This window comes from Triplophysa rosa, linkage group LG2, assembly GCF_024868665.1.
Source record: "Triplophysa rosa linkage group LG2, Trosa_1v2, whole genome shotgun sequence".
Lineage (NCBI taxonomy): Eukaryota > Metazoa > Chordata > Actinopteri > Cypriniformes > Nemacheilidae > Triplophysa > Triplophysa rosa.
Genome location: NC_079891.1, coordinates 5,995,015 through 6,012,906, shown reverse-complemented (window position 1 = coordinate 6,012,906; position 17,892 = coordinate 5,995,015). Strand labels below are relative to the sequence as shown.

Here is a 17,892-nt window from a genome sequence, read left to right as displayed (position 1 = left end):
GCTTGGATCTTATTTCACTTCACAAGGGGCAAAGACAGGACGCTTTACGTGTCAGATTTTGTAAAAAAAAAAAAATTTGAGCAGAAACGTCTAATAACGATTGTTGCACTGTTCACAGAACTACCTGGGACAATAACATGTATTTTGTGCACCCAAATGCAATGGTGATGTGGCAGATTCTGTGAAATGGGAAGGACGTTTGCTTAAGAGTAGTTCAATGTTCTGTATGTCTGAATGGACTTCAAACAGAATACTCACAAAATCATGAAGGGCAGAACTTAATGTTTCTTGAGACACTACTAAAAATACAGGGGACGTGATTGTTCATGTTTTTAATTGAAGCGAATTGTCAAAGACAATTGAACAATATGCTTGAAACTCCAATTTACAGCCCTTAAAAAACTACAAAAAATTTAAAGAAAACTGAATGTGAAGTTAAAAATGAACATATGATTTACGCCATCATAGATTTGAACAAAAATAGTAACATACCCAAGTATTGAAAACAAAGACAGCACTTTCATGATGTTCCCTCGAACACACAAACTCCCACAGAGAAAACAGAACGATCTTATTCTGACATCCAGAGTTTGAAGGTTCGGTCATAAGAGCAGGTTGCAATAAGTTGTCCGTCAGGTGAAAGGTCAAGCCCCATAACCTTTCCCTCATGTCCCGCCAGAGTCTTCAGAGGAGACCAGCCTGGATGAGTCCACACCTTGGCTGTGTTGTCATACGCACCAGTCAGCAAGAAATGCCCATCCGTAGCTAAAAAGAAGAGTGTTATGTTGACACGGTCAGGAATAACGTCAATGGTGAATTAATACTGCTTTCAATGTCAGGAATGGATGATCCTGTTTACAAACTGAGCACAGATCAAACCACCAGCTTTGTAATTATCAGAGGGAACTTGTGAGATGACTTAACTTTGGAGTTGGGGTGTGTCGCTTTACAAATCGTGTTGGATGTTATGTGGTATTGACCCCAATAAATAGAAATTGTGAATTTTAAAGGTACAATTCAGCTTTTATGCGTTTTATGTAATAAAAGTAACAACTTGGAAAGTTAAAAATTGCTTATGTTTAACAAATTAGCTTTGATCTTGAACACCTACGCTGAAACTTGACAGATGACAGGAGGTTCTGATGGGCGGGAATCGTGTATATACAACGTCTCTTCCGGAGGTCCCACACTTTACAGGTGTGATCTCCACTTCCTGTTGCCACATGGAAGCTAAAGGAAAAAATAGCAAAGTTAAAAAAGAACGAATTAATAAAGCGTTTAAGAATATTAAATATTTAGATATACTTCATTACCCATTTGGTGAGAAGTTGATGCCGTAAACCTCTTTTAGATGACCCTCTAGGAACATCACACAACGACCGGTACGCAGGTCCCAGACACGAGCAAACGAGTCCAGACCCCTGCAATCATCACGTTTATACAAATTAAATGCATTTCTAAATATTAAATCCATTTTAACCAAGCAGGTTTTGTTAAATCATTATGAAGCGGAAGTGGTTTTGCTCTCAAAATGACAAATAATAGACAAAGTGAGCAATGGTCAGAAAAAGCCAGACTATTGGAGATCATCCAAAATATTTTAATGAATGAACAGAAAGAAAGATAGAAGTATCTAGACAATATTGCGGTGACAACATCTTTCCAGCAAAAGAGTTTCAACGTAAAGCTCTCACCCAGTTCCTGCGAGCGAGCCATCCGGGTGAAAGTCAAGGTCATGGACTCCTTTACTGTGACCTTCCTGATGCAAAATTTCTTCTTGAACTTCAAGATCCCACAGCCGCCATGAGCAATCATAGCTTAAAAACAAACAATAGAAACAATTGGTTAAATATATAAGGTGTTTGAAATAAAGAACGTATACACTAGTGAGATTTAAAATATTTCCTGATTCAATTTGTTTCTTGTTTTGTCAGTTACATCAGTGGAATTATTTTATATTACATACATATAGCACGACATCATAATCAATACAACATTTCCAAAATAACTAATTATATATCATTTTAATAATGTTAAACTTATAAATACAAAAGAAAAACATCTTACCAAGTTGTGCCCAAAAACCGCCCAGATGGGTGCCAGGCTACCCGTGCCACCCTCATGGAATGCCCTTCAATATCTGCTACAGGCTCATCACTACAGATAAAAGGTTATATGACCAATTTGAATTTCACTTTAAAGACCGAGACCGTACATACATACCTGTCTAAACTCCACAGCTTAACCGAGCCGTCCGCCGCACAGGAGGCCATATTGACATCTGACTCGTCCAATGTCAGCGTGGCTTGAGGGTGAAAGCTAATCGCTCCTACGTTGGTATTGTGACCTAAAGATGAAGAGGTTAATTCAAGCAAAGGGATATTTAACATGTTAAATTGAAACTGGCAAATAAACAATATACAAGACGGACAACCATGGCAAAGTAACTGAAAACTAGAAGATATTCACCCCTTAATGTGCGCACGAGTGAACAGTCTGGGACGTTCCACAATTTACACAAACCACTCCTACAAAAGCCAACAGAGAACATCAAGTACATTACACATTATGAAATCATACATTTTAAAAATAATAAATAAATGAAAGAATTATAACATACCAAGATGCAGTCACCAGCATCTTAGAGTTGGGACTAAACTGGCAGTAGGATATTGGACGGTCATCGCCAATCTGACTGCAGAAGTTATTCACATTCTGCATAAAACAAAAGAAATAATACATTATGAGTAAGAAAATACATCAACATAAAGCCACTTTTTCCATTTTCTGGAAATGCGGTCATACCCGGAGGTTCTTGTGAAGCTCTTGTTGTCGTACTGTTCTTGTAGATTCTGGAATTTCCTTTTGGGCTCTTGCGGCGTCTAACCTCTCCACTGCTCTGTACCAAATGAAACAGATCCCATTCTATTTCTATTTTACATGAGAATGAGGTATATAAACATTTACTACATTTTTCAATAACTACTAATTGTTTTTACCTGGGCAATGAATACTTCACCAACCACAGACGCGCCTCCTTCAGAGAGGAAGGACCTTCATGGTACCACGTCTGCTGATACTGCTTAAAACACGTGCACAAACATTCACATTCCATGAGCCCTTCAAATCCATTGGATTCTACGAGGGAAATGTGAATTAAAAATAGTAGACAGAAAAAAATCTTACTTCATCTTGCGTGCGCTTTATTCTTTCATCTTCTTTCTTGGATTTCTTCAAAGCGTCAGGACCGATCACTGAAAGAACGTTCCGCAATCTGTGGATAAAAAATGCAAAAATATGAAAAATCACTGCACTAAATCACAATCCTAGACTCTCTAACAAACATGATTGCTTTTAATGTTTATGTCATGTGTTAGTGAGCTTCAGTCTGAACAGTCTCGGCTCTCTGGCTCTCAGACTAAGTGGCCACCCACCTCTCTCGTCTATCCGCAGGTCCTTCGCCAAACAGCGTGATCGGCTCTCCAAGAGCTCGGAGACAAGCCTTGACCTCAACATCATCGGTGGAGACGGTGATTTGTCTGGCTCGCTTTCTGCGCTCAAACTCTGCCAATACTTCAGCCTGTCGCTCGCTCACGCGGTCCTCCATTTCCATGGACTCACCTGAGGGGAAAACAAATCTACTTCACTTACAAATTAACTTCAGAAGATGCCTACCACCATACAAAGGTCAGAATCTGTAGAAGTTTGATAAGATTAAGATTATACTAATACTAACAGTAACTTTCCATTTAAACTTACCGCTGGAGATATTAATATGTCCAGCCTTGATGCCTGCTTTAACCGCATCTTTAGCAGAAGTTGTTCCTTCTCGGCTGAGGCGTTCCTTCTCCTTTTCTTCAAGACTTCCATAGAAGATCCTGGTCTTTTTCACAACTGGGGCTTCGTCTTCGTCCGACATCTTTTTAAAAGCAAATGGACCAGCAGAGTAACTAATTTCAAAACACACAAGACAATGTCATGTTTAATTAACAAGAAGATTTGAGCAATACTACGTCATATTTAGTGCTAACCAGCCTATCCTATTAAAAGTGCTTAAAGCAAACACCGACTGAATGACTGAGGTTGTTCACACAAAGTACCTTGGTACTACCATGTTCTTTGGACAAGTGCGCACTACCATTCGAAAGAGGACCCAAATATGAGGAAAATCAGCCAATAACAGTCCACACTCCAGAGTTGCAAGTTCTAGGCTACTAAGCAGAAGACAACTTAATGCATCATAATAACATTCAGTTCAATAAACGGTTTACTCACCCTTTGTCCTATTTCTCGGGTACAAATAGTATCCCTTACAGTTTGTTTATTTGAAAACTAAAGTGCACTACAAACGTCCATCCACACAACGAGGGCACACGGCGCATAATATGTCGTCACATCCGTCCGTTTCACGCGACACTACAAACAGCGTCATCTAGTGGCTAAATTATGGAAACATTAAAACAGAACATTATTCTTGACAGGGTAGACCTCGAATATAAACAAAAAACGTCTTTGACAGGAGAGGTTCTACTTCAAAAGGTAGCTGAAAATAACTACATAAATAAATAGGGGGGGAAATATAGGGAAAAAAACAAGCACACATTTATAAATGAACCGTTAAAAATACCTGAGGTGTACTCAAATCATTAAATGCTCTAGTGTAATAACTTTTATTTTGCAAAAAGGATGGTGGACAAATAATTTTGTTTACATTCTTTCTTGGGTAAACGAAATCTAATTTGTTTCTAAGTAATACGGTTGAAATGAATGTGATGCAGGATTTTTATAGCACAATTGAGACTAAAAAAAAGCATTGAACGGTGTAGATGCGTTCACTTCACGCAGTCCTGCGCACATTGCGCATATTAATCGGTCTATGACATCAGGTACCGCTAAATGAATGTCATACGCTGATAGGTTTGCGCAGTTTCACATGCAGCCGAACACGCCCAAACACATGTATTGTCTATGCGAGAGCAGGAAAGCATCGTCATGGTTCAGCACCACATTTTAACACATGCAAAGTTGTTGATGTGATAAAGTTGTCGTAAAACATCCATTTCAAACAACGGACACGCTTTCTTTACGTGATTACAAAGGGAGCAGAGGACGTGGAGATCACGTGACACTGGAGGAGAGCTAGTAAGCGGAAACGTGAGTGTGCAGAACAGCTGCCCGTCTCTACTCCTCAAATACGCTGTGTACACTCGCTCTCATGTGGATGTGAACACAAATAGTGTCTAACAGCAAAGGTAAGTTGGATAATCATATCAGTACAGTTGTGCATATGTCATATAGGATGCGTCTGTTAGCTTTCTCTAGAAATGGTTCGAGATCTGATGATCAGGAAGGAACTTGTGTGAACTGAGAAAAACATCTGTGGCCCTGCGTTTATTGTGTGCAGCTTTAATTTGCAAGTTAAGCAGCCGATCTGGTTGTAGAAATGTCTCTCTTGTAGACGTGTAACGTTATGCATGGACTGCAACTGACTCAGTCTTTGTGCAGTTTTGTTTTATTTGGGTCTCGAGTAGATGATTGGCTTTCCGTCTGACGTGGCGCTCATTTAAAGTCTATTTAAACCATTGACGCACTAGAGTTACATTCATCTTACAAATGAACCTCGATAGAGGAAGGACACTATATCACAAAGACTAAATACTTTTGTTTGATTTGAGCAGCTGGCCATTGAATAAAAGAACTGGCGATACCATGGTAATACCATATAACGTTATACATAAAATGTAAAACATGGCATTCCCTTGCCTTTTTTCTTTTTAAAGGAATAGTTCACTTGAAAACGAAAATATACTTTTCATTTATTCACCATCAGACCATCCAGGATGTAGGTGACAGTAAAGAAGACAATTTTTTAGAGGTGCACCGATTGACCGGCAAGAGATCGGAATCGGCCGGTTTTTCGTATGATCGGCCCGACCGGTGACCGGCCGGTCAGTCTCACGTCTCGCCGATTCCAAGCCGATCTTCTGTTTCCCGTGATGCGGGCAAGAACGTCACAGCCGTCAGTACACTCAAAGCTGCAAGTAAACGTGTGCGCGCACAGCCTGTCTTTCACGGCTCGTTTATACTCGCATGTGTGTCCACCGTACCGCGAGTCTCTGCTGACTGACGCGCATCTCTCTTGTCCGCTGACTGCACGCGCGTGCACACGCATCATGTACTGTACAGACTGTAGTTCATCTCTCGCTGCTCCGTCTACATGGGGTATGTATGCCAACTGTGATGCTATTAGTATCATGCTAAACTCTAACACATGCTAAACTCATGTTGAAGTCGTTCACTCTGTGTAAAACAAAAACGTAAATTCCATTCAACTTGATTCCTTGTCTTACGTTAAAACTGTGGTCATTTCACCTAGGTAAAATGACATTCAACACGACTTCTACTTGTTTTTAAAAATCCAAAATATAAAAAAATGAATAAATCAACCAATATATGTGATGTATATCTGATTGAGTTCTTTACTAACACAACAAACTGCAAATACATATACATCTTTAGAGTAGAATTCACTCATAAGATTTTTAACCTTTTTATTGAAGTTGCAGCAAAAATCAACCCACTTCTTTTAATACTACAGACCCAAGATAAAGACAATTTATTTTACATTTCAGAAAAAATGAAATAAAGCAATGTTAGTTTCATAAACAGAATCAGACGAGAATAAATTTGAAGTATTTTATTGTTATCTTAGACTTTTGTGAGATGAGTACAAAAATGAAAAAGGTCAATTAAGTGACATTTTTAGTTATATTTTATTATTTGTACTTCTTTTCAGTCACAGAGTTATTCAATTTAAGAGTTGTTTGGGAAAGAGAAGATTCTGTAATTTAATGCAGCTTGGAGAACTGCATTTGGGGAAATTATACTAATGTTCAATCATTTATTCAATGAAAATAAAAAAATGTGTATTGAAGAAAAGTTCATATGGTTTTATATACAGTATACTGTCAATTATAGTTTGTGGATAGAAAATCGGAATCGGCAAATCGGCAGGTTTCACTTGTAATAAAATCGGAATCGGCAAAGAAAATTGCAATCGGTGCATCTCTACAATTTTTATCTGAAATCGTGTTCCTTTGATGTTCACAAAATGCCACAGGTGCCATCTCTTTGAGAGTCAAAACAGCAAACACAGGAAACACAAATGAAACCCTGTGGCTCCTGATGATATATTGAAGTCTTATGAAGTGAAACGACAGGTCTGTGCACACAAGAACATTATTACCGGTAACTCTTAAGCAAACAGCCCTGAGCATGTCTGAAATGTGATCTTTCTGTTGCATTAATGATGTGTGCTTCAACTTTCATGTCCCATCAACTTTTTGATGTTTGCAGTCATGAAGAATCTCTCTGTGTGTGTATTATATGTCCTGAGATCCTTTAGTAAGTAGGGAACCATTCACTAGCGTCCACAGTTATTGTAGAATTTTTTAGGAATACATTTTGGGTATTTATTAGTGTTGAGTTGAATCAAAAACATTATACATTTTTATCATTTTGTGCAATCCTGGGGATTGAGCCCAGGACTACCAAGTGAGCTACAGGAACGAAGTGGCAGAAAAAAAATGCAATTCGGGTTAACTAAATATTTTTGTAATTACAGTGCATATAAAAGCAAGCTTGCTTATCTGGTCCACACGGCTATGAAGATATGGTGAAAAATGAAAACAACACCCTCGAGTTATTGCATGAGCAGTCTGTTGTCAGGGAAACACAAATTATATTGTCACATAAACTGGGAGTGAATGATGAATGTACAATCTGTTATGTGGGGATGGTTTGGTTTGGAGATGACAGATATTCAACAAAATACCAACCTTTGCAGTGCAAGTCAAGAAGACAGTCGTGACAAAGGGTGTTATACTGTGTTTTGGTATTTTGAGTGTTCTATCCAAATCATGCCTTTTAAACTAGGGCAAAATAAATTTACATTTTTTATTATTCTAGACTGAATAATATTTCATTTTTAACTTTGTTACTTTAAAATGGCTTGGAGATATATTTGTCATGTGATTTTTGTTTAAAGGGACAGTTCACGCAAAAACGAAAATTCTGTCACCATTTACTCCCCATCAAGTTGTTCCAAATCTGTATAAATTTCTTTGTTCTGCTAAACACTAAGGAAGATATTTGGAAGAATGTCAGTAACCAAACAGGTCTCATCCCCCATTTACTGCCATAGTAGGGAAAATAAATACTATTGGAGTCAATGGGGGATGAGATCTGTTTGGTCTCCTTAATGTTTTATGTGGGATTATGGCATGTTATTGCCATTTTTATTATGTTATGATGTTTATTATTATAGACCACTTCGAAAGACATGAACAATGCTGGTCCACAAGAACTTCCTGTTTACTTTTGAACACTTCACAAATGTACAAAATGCAACCAACAGAACATTTATAACCTAATGAAAATGTTAAATGAATATCCTTATTTCATATGTAAGATTAAAAAATGATACCGGAAGTGCTTCTGCACCAGTGTTTACATTTTAAGAAGTGGTCTATATCTTTCGCATAGTCTTTATGCTCTTTATATAAAGATGTATTGTGTATGTAATGTCTAAAGCAAGGTAGAGTCCCAAGATATATTTTGTATTAATTCCAAGTTCAATTTAACTGCAGCTGTTCATATTGTAACAAATGACTAATTTGTTCATTTTAACCAGAGATGTGTGATGAAAGCCAGTCCTAAAGAAAGGCAAAGATAATCAGGTATGTTTCAGATACAAAGCCGTTTCTGTCATCTGTACATTATATCATATTTAGATATTTTGCTTTGTGACAGTATCAGGTGGTAACAATATGGTGTTAAATGATTTGCCACGTTTAAATGAGATTAAAGATGCATGTTGCATTGGTGTGTCCAACAAGTACTTTCTGGAACTTTTTTGTAATTTGTTAGATCATTTAAAAAAAGTGATATAATCTCTGCTGTAAAAACTCTCCCCAGTTACTATGAGCAGTGAGCTGAATGTGCCAATGGGCTCTCCAGCTCCTGGATGCTCTGATAGGCTGCAGGATGGTGGTGGAATGGACTACAGAGATTGGGTTCGTCGCAGCTATCTGGAGCTGGTCACGTCCAACCACCACTCTGTCCAGGCGCTTTCATGGAGAAAACTCTACCTTAGCAGGGCCAAACTCAAAGCCTCAAGTCGAACCTCGGCCTTGCTGTCTGGCTTTGCAATGGTCAGTATTATTTATGTATACTTTTATATATATACTTTTTAAACCATTTTTAAACTATTATGTTTTCCTGACCAGGTGGCCATGGTAGAGGTGCAGCTGGAAATGCAGTACAACTACCCGCGCTTCCTTCTCATTGCTTTCAGCGTCTGTACCACAGTACTGGTGGCCGTCCACCTCTTCGCTCTCCTCATCAGTACCTGCATCCTGCCCAACGTCGAAGCTGTCAGCAACATTCACAATCTCAACTCCGTCTCCGAATCTCCCCACGAAAGGATGCACCACTATATCGAGCTTGCCTGGGGCTTTTCCACCGCCTTGGGAATTCTTTTGTTCCTGGCGGAAGTGGTGCTTCTCTGCTGGATCAAATTCCTGCCGGTTGACTCTGGGGCGCAGTCCGCATCGGTTCTCGCAGCCCTGAAGCAGAACGTTAGCACCCCCGCGGTTCAGCCGGGGCACAGCGGGTTTCATGCGGCCTTGGCTTCCACCATCATCATGGTGCCGGTCGGATTTATCTTTGTGGTGTTCACCATCCACTTCTACCGCTCGCTGGTACGCCACAAAACCGAGCGGCACCATCAAGAGATCGAGGAACTGCACAAGATCAAGGTGCAACTGGATGGCCACGAGCGAGGCTTGCAAGTAGTTTGAGATCCAGGGATGCTCTGTTTTTTGCTGCATTCCATCGCTTGACAATTGAAGCTTTCAAGCACATCAATATCTATTCCTTTTTTGGGCATATTTTCTATTTTTACTTTGGAGAGGACGTGCCATTTTGCCTGCTGGAAGGATCACTCGTTTAAAAACTGCAAAAGCTTTACAGAAACAAAAGAGGAAAGTTTACAAGATGTCAACAGCAAAGGGCTATTTATTTATATTTCTTTAGGCTATAGGTCATTTCATGTGCCATTTTCTGTTTTCTGCCTTTAGTAAGGAAAAGGAATGTCATGTGGTTGCTTGCTTTACCATCATTTGCCTGTGTTCATTAGAGTTTTGCAATGCAAACCTGGATCGAAAGTGTGCCAAATGAATTGGTCTTTAAGGATCAAAGTTTCAAGAGTCACTGCCAGAGTATCTTAAACTAAAATATCCAGCTTTTATACATGCCTGTATGAGCTTCAGATTTTATTCAAAAAGATAAATGCACAACTTACAATTGTACTTTGTCTCTGTTTAACAGAGGAACTCTCATTGTGTCATCTTTGCAGAACTGTTGTCCATATATTTTCCTCAAAAACTACATAATATCATTATAAGCAGTTTCATATGGCACAACTGCTGCTTATGCTAGGCCTATATGTAGTGCTGTAATTTGGATCGGTCGTGAAATCTAGTTTAGCTTTGTGTACACTTCTATTTCATGAAAGGTTTCACTTTCGCACGTCACTTGTCAAGCACAAAAGAGTTGTCCATATTTTACACTATGAATGTTATTCCTGTGTGCTACTGAACATTTGCACTGTTGATGGCAATAACAACATTATTTGCTTGAAGAAAATGAATGGGCACAATTACAAACTGCTTGAATGAAGTAAAAGAAGAGCATTACAGGCCAAGCCAAAACTGTGTAGTACAGCATGAGTTGGAATCTCAAAACGATGTTGGTCAAGTTAAAAAGAGGAAAACATTCCAAGGGGACAAGAAGTAGGACCAATTTCTGCCTGCCTTAAATGGCTGAATTGACAAAGCAAGTGCACTTGTAGGATAGTCCACAACTTGTTCTGTTTGCTTTTCGATATGTAGACCCTATGTATAGGTATTTCACAATGCAATGTTAACTTACAGACTTTGTTCAGTGCTTCGTTTCATGCCTTATCACAAACATAATGTCAAACGCATTAATACAATGTTAAAGTCATTGAGTTGACTGTGTAATGAAGCATTTTGAAGCATTACAAAGCATTTCTTCTGTTACAACTGCACCTGCAATGCGTGAATGCTCAAACAAGGAAACGCTGACCATAGTAACTTCTGTACTCTACTTGTGAGCTTTTTAAAGCACTTTGCTCTTGTGTGTGTGAAAATACTTTGGTCATTTTTGAGATATCTGTTGCATTGTGCCACAGATGCAGTGTGAAAGCTGTCCGGAAAATATAGCTAACTATTATAGAAGTGTTTTGTTGAGTAGCATGTTATTTCACACTTTGTCAGTACTTGTATGTTAATTTATGTTAAATAAACATAACCTATTTTGTTTACTTTAAATATGTTTGCATATACAGTATTAATAGGGAGAAATTGAGCACCTAGGTGCTGGAACCCTGTTGTATACTTGTTTTTGTATTTAGAGTCCCACTGCTTTCGATAATTTTATCACTTAAAGGTGCAGTGAACTAGGACCACAATTTTAACCCAAGCTTTTGTTATATAAGAGGGAATCGTATTCAAGCGAACATCCTGTAAGTGTCAGAATGAAAACACCCTTGTTACTGAAATAACAACTGTTATTGACACGAGGCTCAGCGAACGGCAGGTCCTGGAATGCACCTATCATAGATAGGTTGAACACAGCCTCCACAGAAGAATATCAACGCCTACTTCTCGAGCCCTGCCCAATGGTTCGCGCATGACAGTACTGAACACAAGCTGCACGGAACCAGATAGAGCGAGTGTAAGCATCATGCAGTTAAAGATCGCAAAATATTGTGCAGTGCCTGGTTGTGGAAGAACACAGTCGCTGCATAACCTTCCTTCGGATTCCGACAGTAGGAATGCGTGGTTGAAGTTCATTTTTAAAGACGTTCCAGCTCACGTGGGGAAAACATTGAGCGTTTGTTCGCTTCATTTCAACGCGGAGTACCTTGAACAAGTCTTTGCGGAGAGACTAAAATTAAAAAGCAGTGCTGTGCCGTCAATATTGGATCCGATAGGAATGGCGTAGCAATCTTATGTGAGTAAAACATATTTGTATATGCGTCACTATTGCTTCGTTAGAGATCGCTTGATATGCCCTGATAGTATTACCTGGAGACCTCTAGTCATTTGTAATAATTGTAATCGGGCTCATGTATCATTTTTCAAGGTTTTATCCACCGTTTGCGAATAATGGAGGCTGTTTTGAAGTGTTTTGATATTATTTCTGGTGCTGGGTCATTTTGGCCGGGAGTCTACCGTTTGTTTATTTATCATGAAAACTATAACATTTGAACATACGCAAAGCCTTGCCATCACATCCGGAAATAAGTCCGTAAATTTGAGTAAAATCAAGTTACGTAACGTTACGTGTCTAACCAATTTCACAGAAGGCTCCAACTAAGTCAACTACGCAAGCTGCTATCCAATCATAGCAGTGGGCATTTACTTCCAAGTCTTCTATGCGGCCCGCCCTTAAAAACCGAGCGTTTCTCCAGCCGGCCTCAAAATCAGGGTAGAAAATAGCCTATTACTTATTAATTTTGATGTTTTCAAATGTAAAAACCACGCAAACGTCATAAGTAGACATCAAACAATAGTATAAAACAATAAAAACGGCCAGTTCACTGCACCTTTAAAACTCACCTTTAAGCATTAAAATAGCATTAAAAGTTATAAAAGTTTTTTCCTGTGACTAATTTCTTCATGCCTTAAAATGAATGTAACTCTACACCCTTGCTCATTTAGTATACACAGATTTGTGAATATGCAAATTAGTCCCTGCCCCCATTCAATTGCGTGAGCTCGGACCATTGATGATAAATCAAACCCGAATCGAAAATGTCTGGGCCATATTTTCCCTAATAAGCAAAAAAGCATTACTACCATGAAAAAAATATTGTACTTTTTTATTTTACTTAACGTACTTGAATTATTTTATTTAAGAAAAATGACTTTAGTACAATAAAAATACTCATGATTGAGGATCTTGATGAGAATTACCTTACAAAATGACTGAAATGAAAGTAAAATGTCCAGATCCATCACAGCATTGATTTAGGCTAAAATGTGTTTATGAAACCACAAAAATATATTTTTAAGCTTTTTATTTTGTTGTTAAATAACCCACGTTTTAAATTAACGCAGTAGTGCTCTTGTTAAAACTAGGGAATGGTTGGGTTTCACAGCTGTGACTGGCAGGCACACATGAATTGAGGCTACAGCTGGGAATAAATTGACACTGTGACTAAAAAGGGCCCTTTCAAGCCAAAGCATGAAGTGGTTCTTGTTTAGATTTATCTCTTGCTATATTTTGGCATTGGCTTGTATAAATCAATTGCTATATTTTTTCTAAACCTGTATAAATGTCTTTGTTTGGTTGAACACAGAGAAAGATATTTGGACGAATGCTTGTAACCTAACAGTTCTTGGACACCATAGTAGGAAAAATTACAATGGTAGTCAAAAGTGCCCCAGAACTGTTTGCTGTCCTACATTCTTCAAAATATCTTCTTTTGTGTTCAACAGAACAAAGAAATTTATAAAGAAAATTTCCTACTATGGTAGTCAGTGGCAGCCAAGAACTGTTTGGTTACAAGCATTTTTCCAAATATCTTTCTCTGTGTTCATCAGAACAAAGAAATTTGGAACAACTCGAAAGATATTGAATTGTTGAGAAAATTCTCTTGTGATGGACATTAAATGAATAAGCAGTTTGAATATGCAAAACTGTGACATGACTGAATTAGTTCTTACCACAGTGATGCCTAGGGCATGATTACAAGTTCAGGTGAAGTTACCTCAAGCCACCAGCTAATGATGATAAAGTGTGAACAGGTGTTCACTAAGTGCTGCTCTACACTGATAAACTACAAAGGCTCTTTCTGAAACCAACCACAGCTTTATGGCTGCTCAGTCAGTCACAGAAAACCGTGTTTATACAAGCAATTTGAACACAGTCTTTTCATTTTTAAGATTTAATTTCATTTTGAAGGGTTGATTTCTTAAAAGACTGTGATTTAATAAGAACCTCTGCAGCAATGATGAGTAAAAGAACATTACTGACTTGGTATTGTTGCCATCTGGCATCTCTGACCAAGATCTGATTGAGTTTAATCTTCTCTCTGAGCTGTTGATGGTTCAGGTTTGTGATATTTGTTTTCTGATAAGCTCCTTATGCGTTACTGATACCACAAAGGTAAGAAATTAAATTATTTTCAGTCATAATTTTACAAATGAAACCATGGTCTCAATGTCTTTTAATGCCAGAAAGAAATGTATTTTTCTTTCAGGAAGTTTTCAGTGTGAAGCAAAGACATGGGCTCGTGGGATTTATGGGTCTGGGAAAATTCCCTGGCCCTATTTTTAGATTGGGAGTATTATGAGTCCTCCAGTTCTGTGAAGCCCTGATGTGTTGCTTACTGTATGCTTTTGGAGATGGGTTTCTTCATGACTCAAACCAGAATGAGTATCACTGTCAACCTTTACGCAAGTAATGTCTGAACTCTTTCCCACCTAACTGATCTTTTAAGGGCCTTTTTAATAAATTTGGTACCATGTAACGTTGCTTGTGTCGTTTTTTTTTTCACTCGTTATCAACGTTTTTACGTTTTATCACTCTTTACGTTTTAATGCAAGATGTTTACAGTATGATGTGAGACTGCGCATTTATCTGGTTTGTGTATGGGTTAATCTGTGCTATAGAAGGGGAGACATTGTATTTGTTCTCTTTCACGAATTTGCAACAGATGGCAGACAGTCTAAATATAATGTATTGCTATGGCTTTAAGTGCGTGATTTGAATAGAAATGGAAGCTAAAGGACAAGTAGCCATTGCATGCACTGAAGGAGGAGAACTTCCATTCTGTGTGGGGGGGAAACTGTTGGCACCTTATGAGAAAATGTATTTGTATCAGAAAATGTGTATATTGAAATGATACAAATAGTTATTCAATGCTTTCAGCTACTTTTTACTTCACTTATACATTTTGACGTTCTGGTGAGAATTTTATACTTTATTTTTTTTAAGTGATGCTCTGCCCAAAAATGAAAATTCTGTCATTCATTACACACCCTCAAGTTGCTCCAAACCTCTATAAATTTCTTTGTTCTGATGAAAACGAGATCTTTGGAAAAATGTTACCAACTGACATTTCTCGGATATAATTGACTACCATAATAGGAAAAATTATTGTAGGATGGCATAAATCAATATACATTTTGTTCTGTTGAACACAAAATGAGATTTTGAAGAATTTAGGAAAGCAAATCATTCTGGGCATTGTGTCCCTTTAATGGTGTCAGGAAAATTGCAACGTTCCATTATAATAGTTCTTGTTTCAAGTAGTTAAAGTTACACAGCAGGGAGTTTTAAATTAATTTTTCATTTCAATAAACCTTTAATTTGTTTTGCATCACTTCAAAATGGTCGTGAAATTGACTACGCTGATCGCACATCACAAAAAGAGTATTTGTAGGTCACGTGGATACATTTATAGAAAACAATGGTTTCTAATTTTAAACTACTGTGTCGACCACCAGACACACTGTATGATCTGTGATTTTGTCTGAGAGGCAAACACAAACCATTCAATTCCAGATGTACCCCTTTTATTGTAATAAAATAACAGCTTTAAAATGGGTGAATCAGAACCATATGCAATAATCATCACACAATCACTGTAGAATCACCAGTTCAAATGGCATTTAAAAAGAATTATCAAAGTTTTTCATCTACATAAACACCAGTCTATCCCTCAGGTGTGTATATTTTAATAAGATGTTGCAGTGCAGAAGGGTAGCCCGTGAGAGGACATCTGTGGTTGGCTTTAACATAAACATATATACACTTGTAACAAAACACATAGCCTGAAGTGGCAAGGGCAGTGTCATTGGTGCGCACCTTCCTGCAGAGCGGGCACACTTTAATGTGTGTGAGTGAAGTCTCCTGGTTATGAAGGTGAATAGGTGGTGGAGGGATTGGGAGGGAGGTCAACGACTTAACAGTGCTTTGGTTGTCTGATGAATGCCACCACTCCAGAAACTGCAGGAAAAACACTCCGATCGAGAGGCTGGTTGAAAGTGATACAGCAACACCACCAACCATCGTAGAGACAAGATGCTGAAATTTCTCCCCAATGCTGAAAAAGAACAAACGTTAATGTGTTACAATAATAATTGGGGGAGAAAATGTAAATGTCATATTCTTTTATTTTGGGGGTAAAATGTTATCATTGCACATTTGATAAACTCACCTTTGACTGGGGTTCAGTGTCGGGCCGGTTGGCTTGAGACCCAGATTACGGATGTCATCAGCTGTTAGATACGACAGTTTAACTCCTGCAAGCCACAAAAGGGGCGAATGCGTCCGTACTTTGCCAAACACATACAACAGCTGCTGGCAAAAGATCCAGCCATCCCAAGCCATGCACACAAAAGGGTACGCAGCCAAAAAAGCCCTGTACAATTTCTGCATTAAGGACTGCGGCAACCGGATGGAAAAATCATCCTCGTCTCTCTGCCGAGCCAAGATTTTTTCCAGTTTTGTGTGCAGGTAAGGCAGGAGGGCCAGTAGGAACAAGGAGCGCCAGTGCGGTCTACGAAGGAGACCAAGATGGGCAGGATGTGTGCTGTCTGTTCCCACACGCTTTAGACCATAGAAGTTCTCTGAAAATGAGGCGCTGGTGCGGGATAAGAAATGATGCTGCAACAGTAAATCTAGGATGGCGTAAATCTCATCAAACCTCCTCCACAGAACTCCATAGTGAGCAGGGTTAGACGTGGCAAGGATCTGTGGAAAATGGCAGTATGGTTTATATCAGTACACACAGCTTAATGCACAGTATGTACTGTAAACACAGAAGAAAGAGTCATATACAGGTTTTCAATGACATGAGGAATAATAGATTATGACAGAAGTAAACATTTTTGGTGGACTATTTTTTTTAATTAGCAAGTGGCTTCCAGTTTATATTTTAGTAATACAAATGGTTATTACTAAAGTACAAACATTTTACATAATTTGTTTGCAAATCCATAAAATGAATATAGAAGCATTTACATTTATTGCTTAAGCTTTACTTCTGAAATACATATCTCTGCATATTGCAAATCTTTGCAGATGCTACTTTTTATGAAACATTACGAGTATACAGTGCGTAGTACTGTAGTGTAGGGCATTGCAAGAATTACTCTATGGAATGTTCCAAAAGGCCTTGTGAAAATTACATACAGGTGTGCACAACACGAACCAAATTGGTAATCAAATAAATCGTTGTAAAACGTTTATTACGTCAGTAAATGTTTTTTAACAGTTAAATAATCATTTAGGTGTCACCACGTGTCAAATGTCGTTAAAGACCTATGAATGAGTGAGAATACCTTCACAGCATGCTGTAATGCAGGTTTGACAGCACTCATCAAAGAGCCCTGAGCTAAAACCTCAAATATTGAGGGTCTATCTTCAGCTGTAAAAGCTGTGGTTAAATGTACACCCCTCTCCGCCATCACAGGTGGATCAATGAAGATGTTTAGCAAGCAGCGAGCAAAAAATAAATATTACAAACTTTGACCGTTTAAGCAACACTAACGTTAACTCGTTCTTATCAGTCTTTTAATTTTCTTGCGAAACTTTTGGTGCTCATTTTCACATTTTTCACAAAAGGGAAAACATATAAAATATCATAAAACAAACCCAAACAAACGGTTTATTCTAAAAACCCGTCGCAACGATTTTTTTCTATTACTCTGGTTAATTTCCGGTGTAACACCGAAATGCCCCCGACTGCCACATTCTCCACCGTTTTCGTTCCGCTCTTCATTTTGTTTTTCC

At 38.3% G+C, this 17,892-nt stretch overlaps 3 protein-coding genes and 1 non-coding gene across 6 annotated transcripts; 2 read left to right on the top strand and 2 right to left on the bottom strand.

Moving 5' to 3' along the window:
• Window positions 1-28: 28 nt before the first annotated feature.
• On the bottom strand, window positions 29-4,394 carry prpf4 (PRP4 pre-mRNA processing factor 4 homolog (yeast)). 3 transcript variants are annotated; one of them, XM_057360381.1, is made up of 14 exons: window positions 4,276-4,394; window positions 3,760-3,950; window positions 3,435-3,621; window positions 3,187-3,274; window positions 3,000-3,082; window positions 2,806-2,899; window positions 2,621-2,715; window positions 2,470-2,528; window positions 2,224-2,347; window positions 2,068-2,157; window positions 1,695-1,817; window positions 1,314-1,421; window positions 1,112-1,230; window positions 29-765 (listed from the first exon to the last, which is right to left on the bottom strand). In XM_057360381.1, the coding sequence occupies exons 2-14, from the start codon at window positions 3,917-3,919 to the stop codon at window positions 572-574; spliced, it is 1,524 nt and encodes a 507-aa protein (XP_057216364.1). In that variant the 5' UTR covers window positions 3,920-3,950; window positions 4,276-4,394; the 3' UTR covers window positions 29-571. The 3 variants fall into 3 exon arrangements, with proteins under 3 accessions (XP_057216364.1, XP_057216383.1, XP_057216374.1); XM_057360400.1 differs by having other exon boundaries at window positions 3,000-3,079; XM_057360391.1 differs by having other exon boundaries at window positions 3,760-3,919.
• A 619-nt stretch (window positions 4,395-5,013) lies between these two features.
• Window positions 5,014-13,409, top strand: orai2 (ORAI calcium release-activated calcium modulator 2). The gene is made up of 4 exons (XM_057325581.1): window positions 5,014-5,252; window positions 8,693-8,738; window positions 8,977-9,212; window positions 9,288-13,409. The coding sequence occupies exons 3-4, from the start codon at window positions 8,982-8,984 to the stop codon at window positions 9,858-9,860; spliced, it is 804 nt and encodes a 267-aa protein (XP_057181564.1). The 5' UTR covers window positions 5,014-5,252; window positions 8,693-8,738; window positions 8,977-8,981; the 3' UTR covers window positions 9,861-13,409.
• Window positions 13,410-14,097: 688 nt separating this feature from the next.
• Window positions 14,098-14,193, top strand: LOC130551445 (Z30 small nucleolar RNA). The gene has a single exon (XR_008962611.1). It is a non-coding gene; the product is annotated as a Z30 small nucleolar RNA (small nucleolar RNA).
• A 1,456-nt stretch (window positions 14,194-15,649) lies between these two features.
• Window positions 15,650-17,816, bottom strand: pex12 (peroxisomal biogenesis factor 12). Its single transcript, XM_057356027.1, has 3 exons — window positions 17,442-17,816; window positions 16,316-16,851; window positions 15,650-16,201 (listed from the first exon to the last, which is right to left on the bottom strand). Exons 1-3 carry the CDS (start codon window positions 17,565-17,567, stop codon window positions 15,811-15,813), a joined length of 1,053 nt encoding a protein of 350 aa, XP_057212010.1. The 5' UTR covers window positions 17,568-17,816; the 3' UTR covers window positions 15,650-15,810.
• Between the last annotated feature and the right edge of the window lie 76 nt (window positions 17,817-17,892).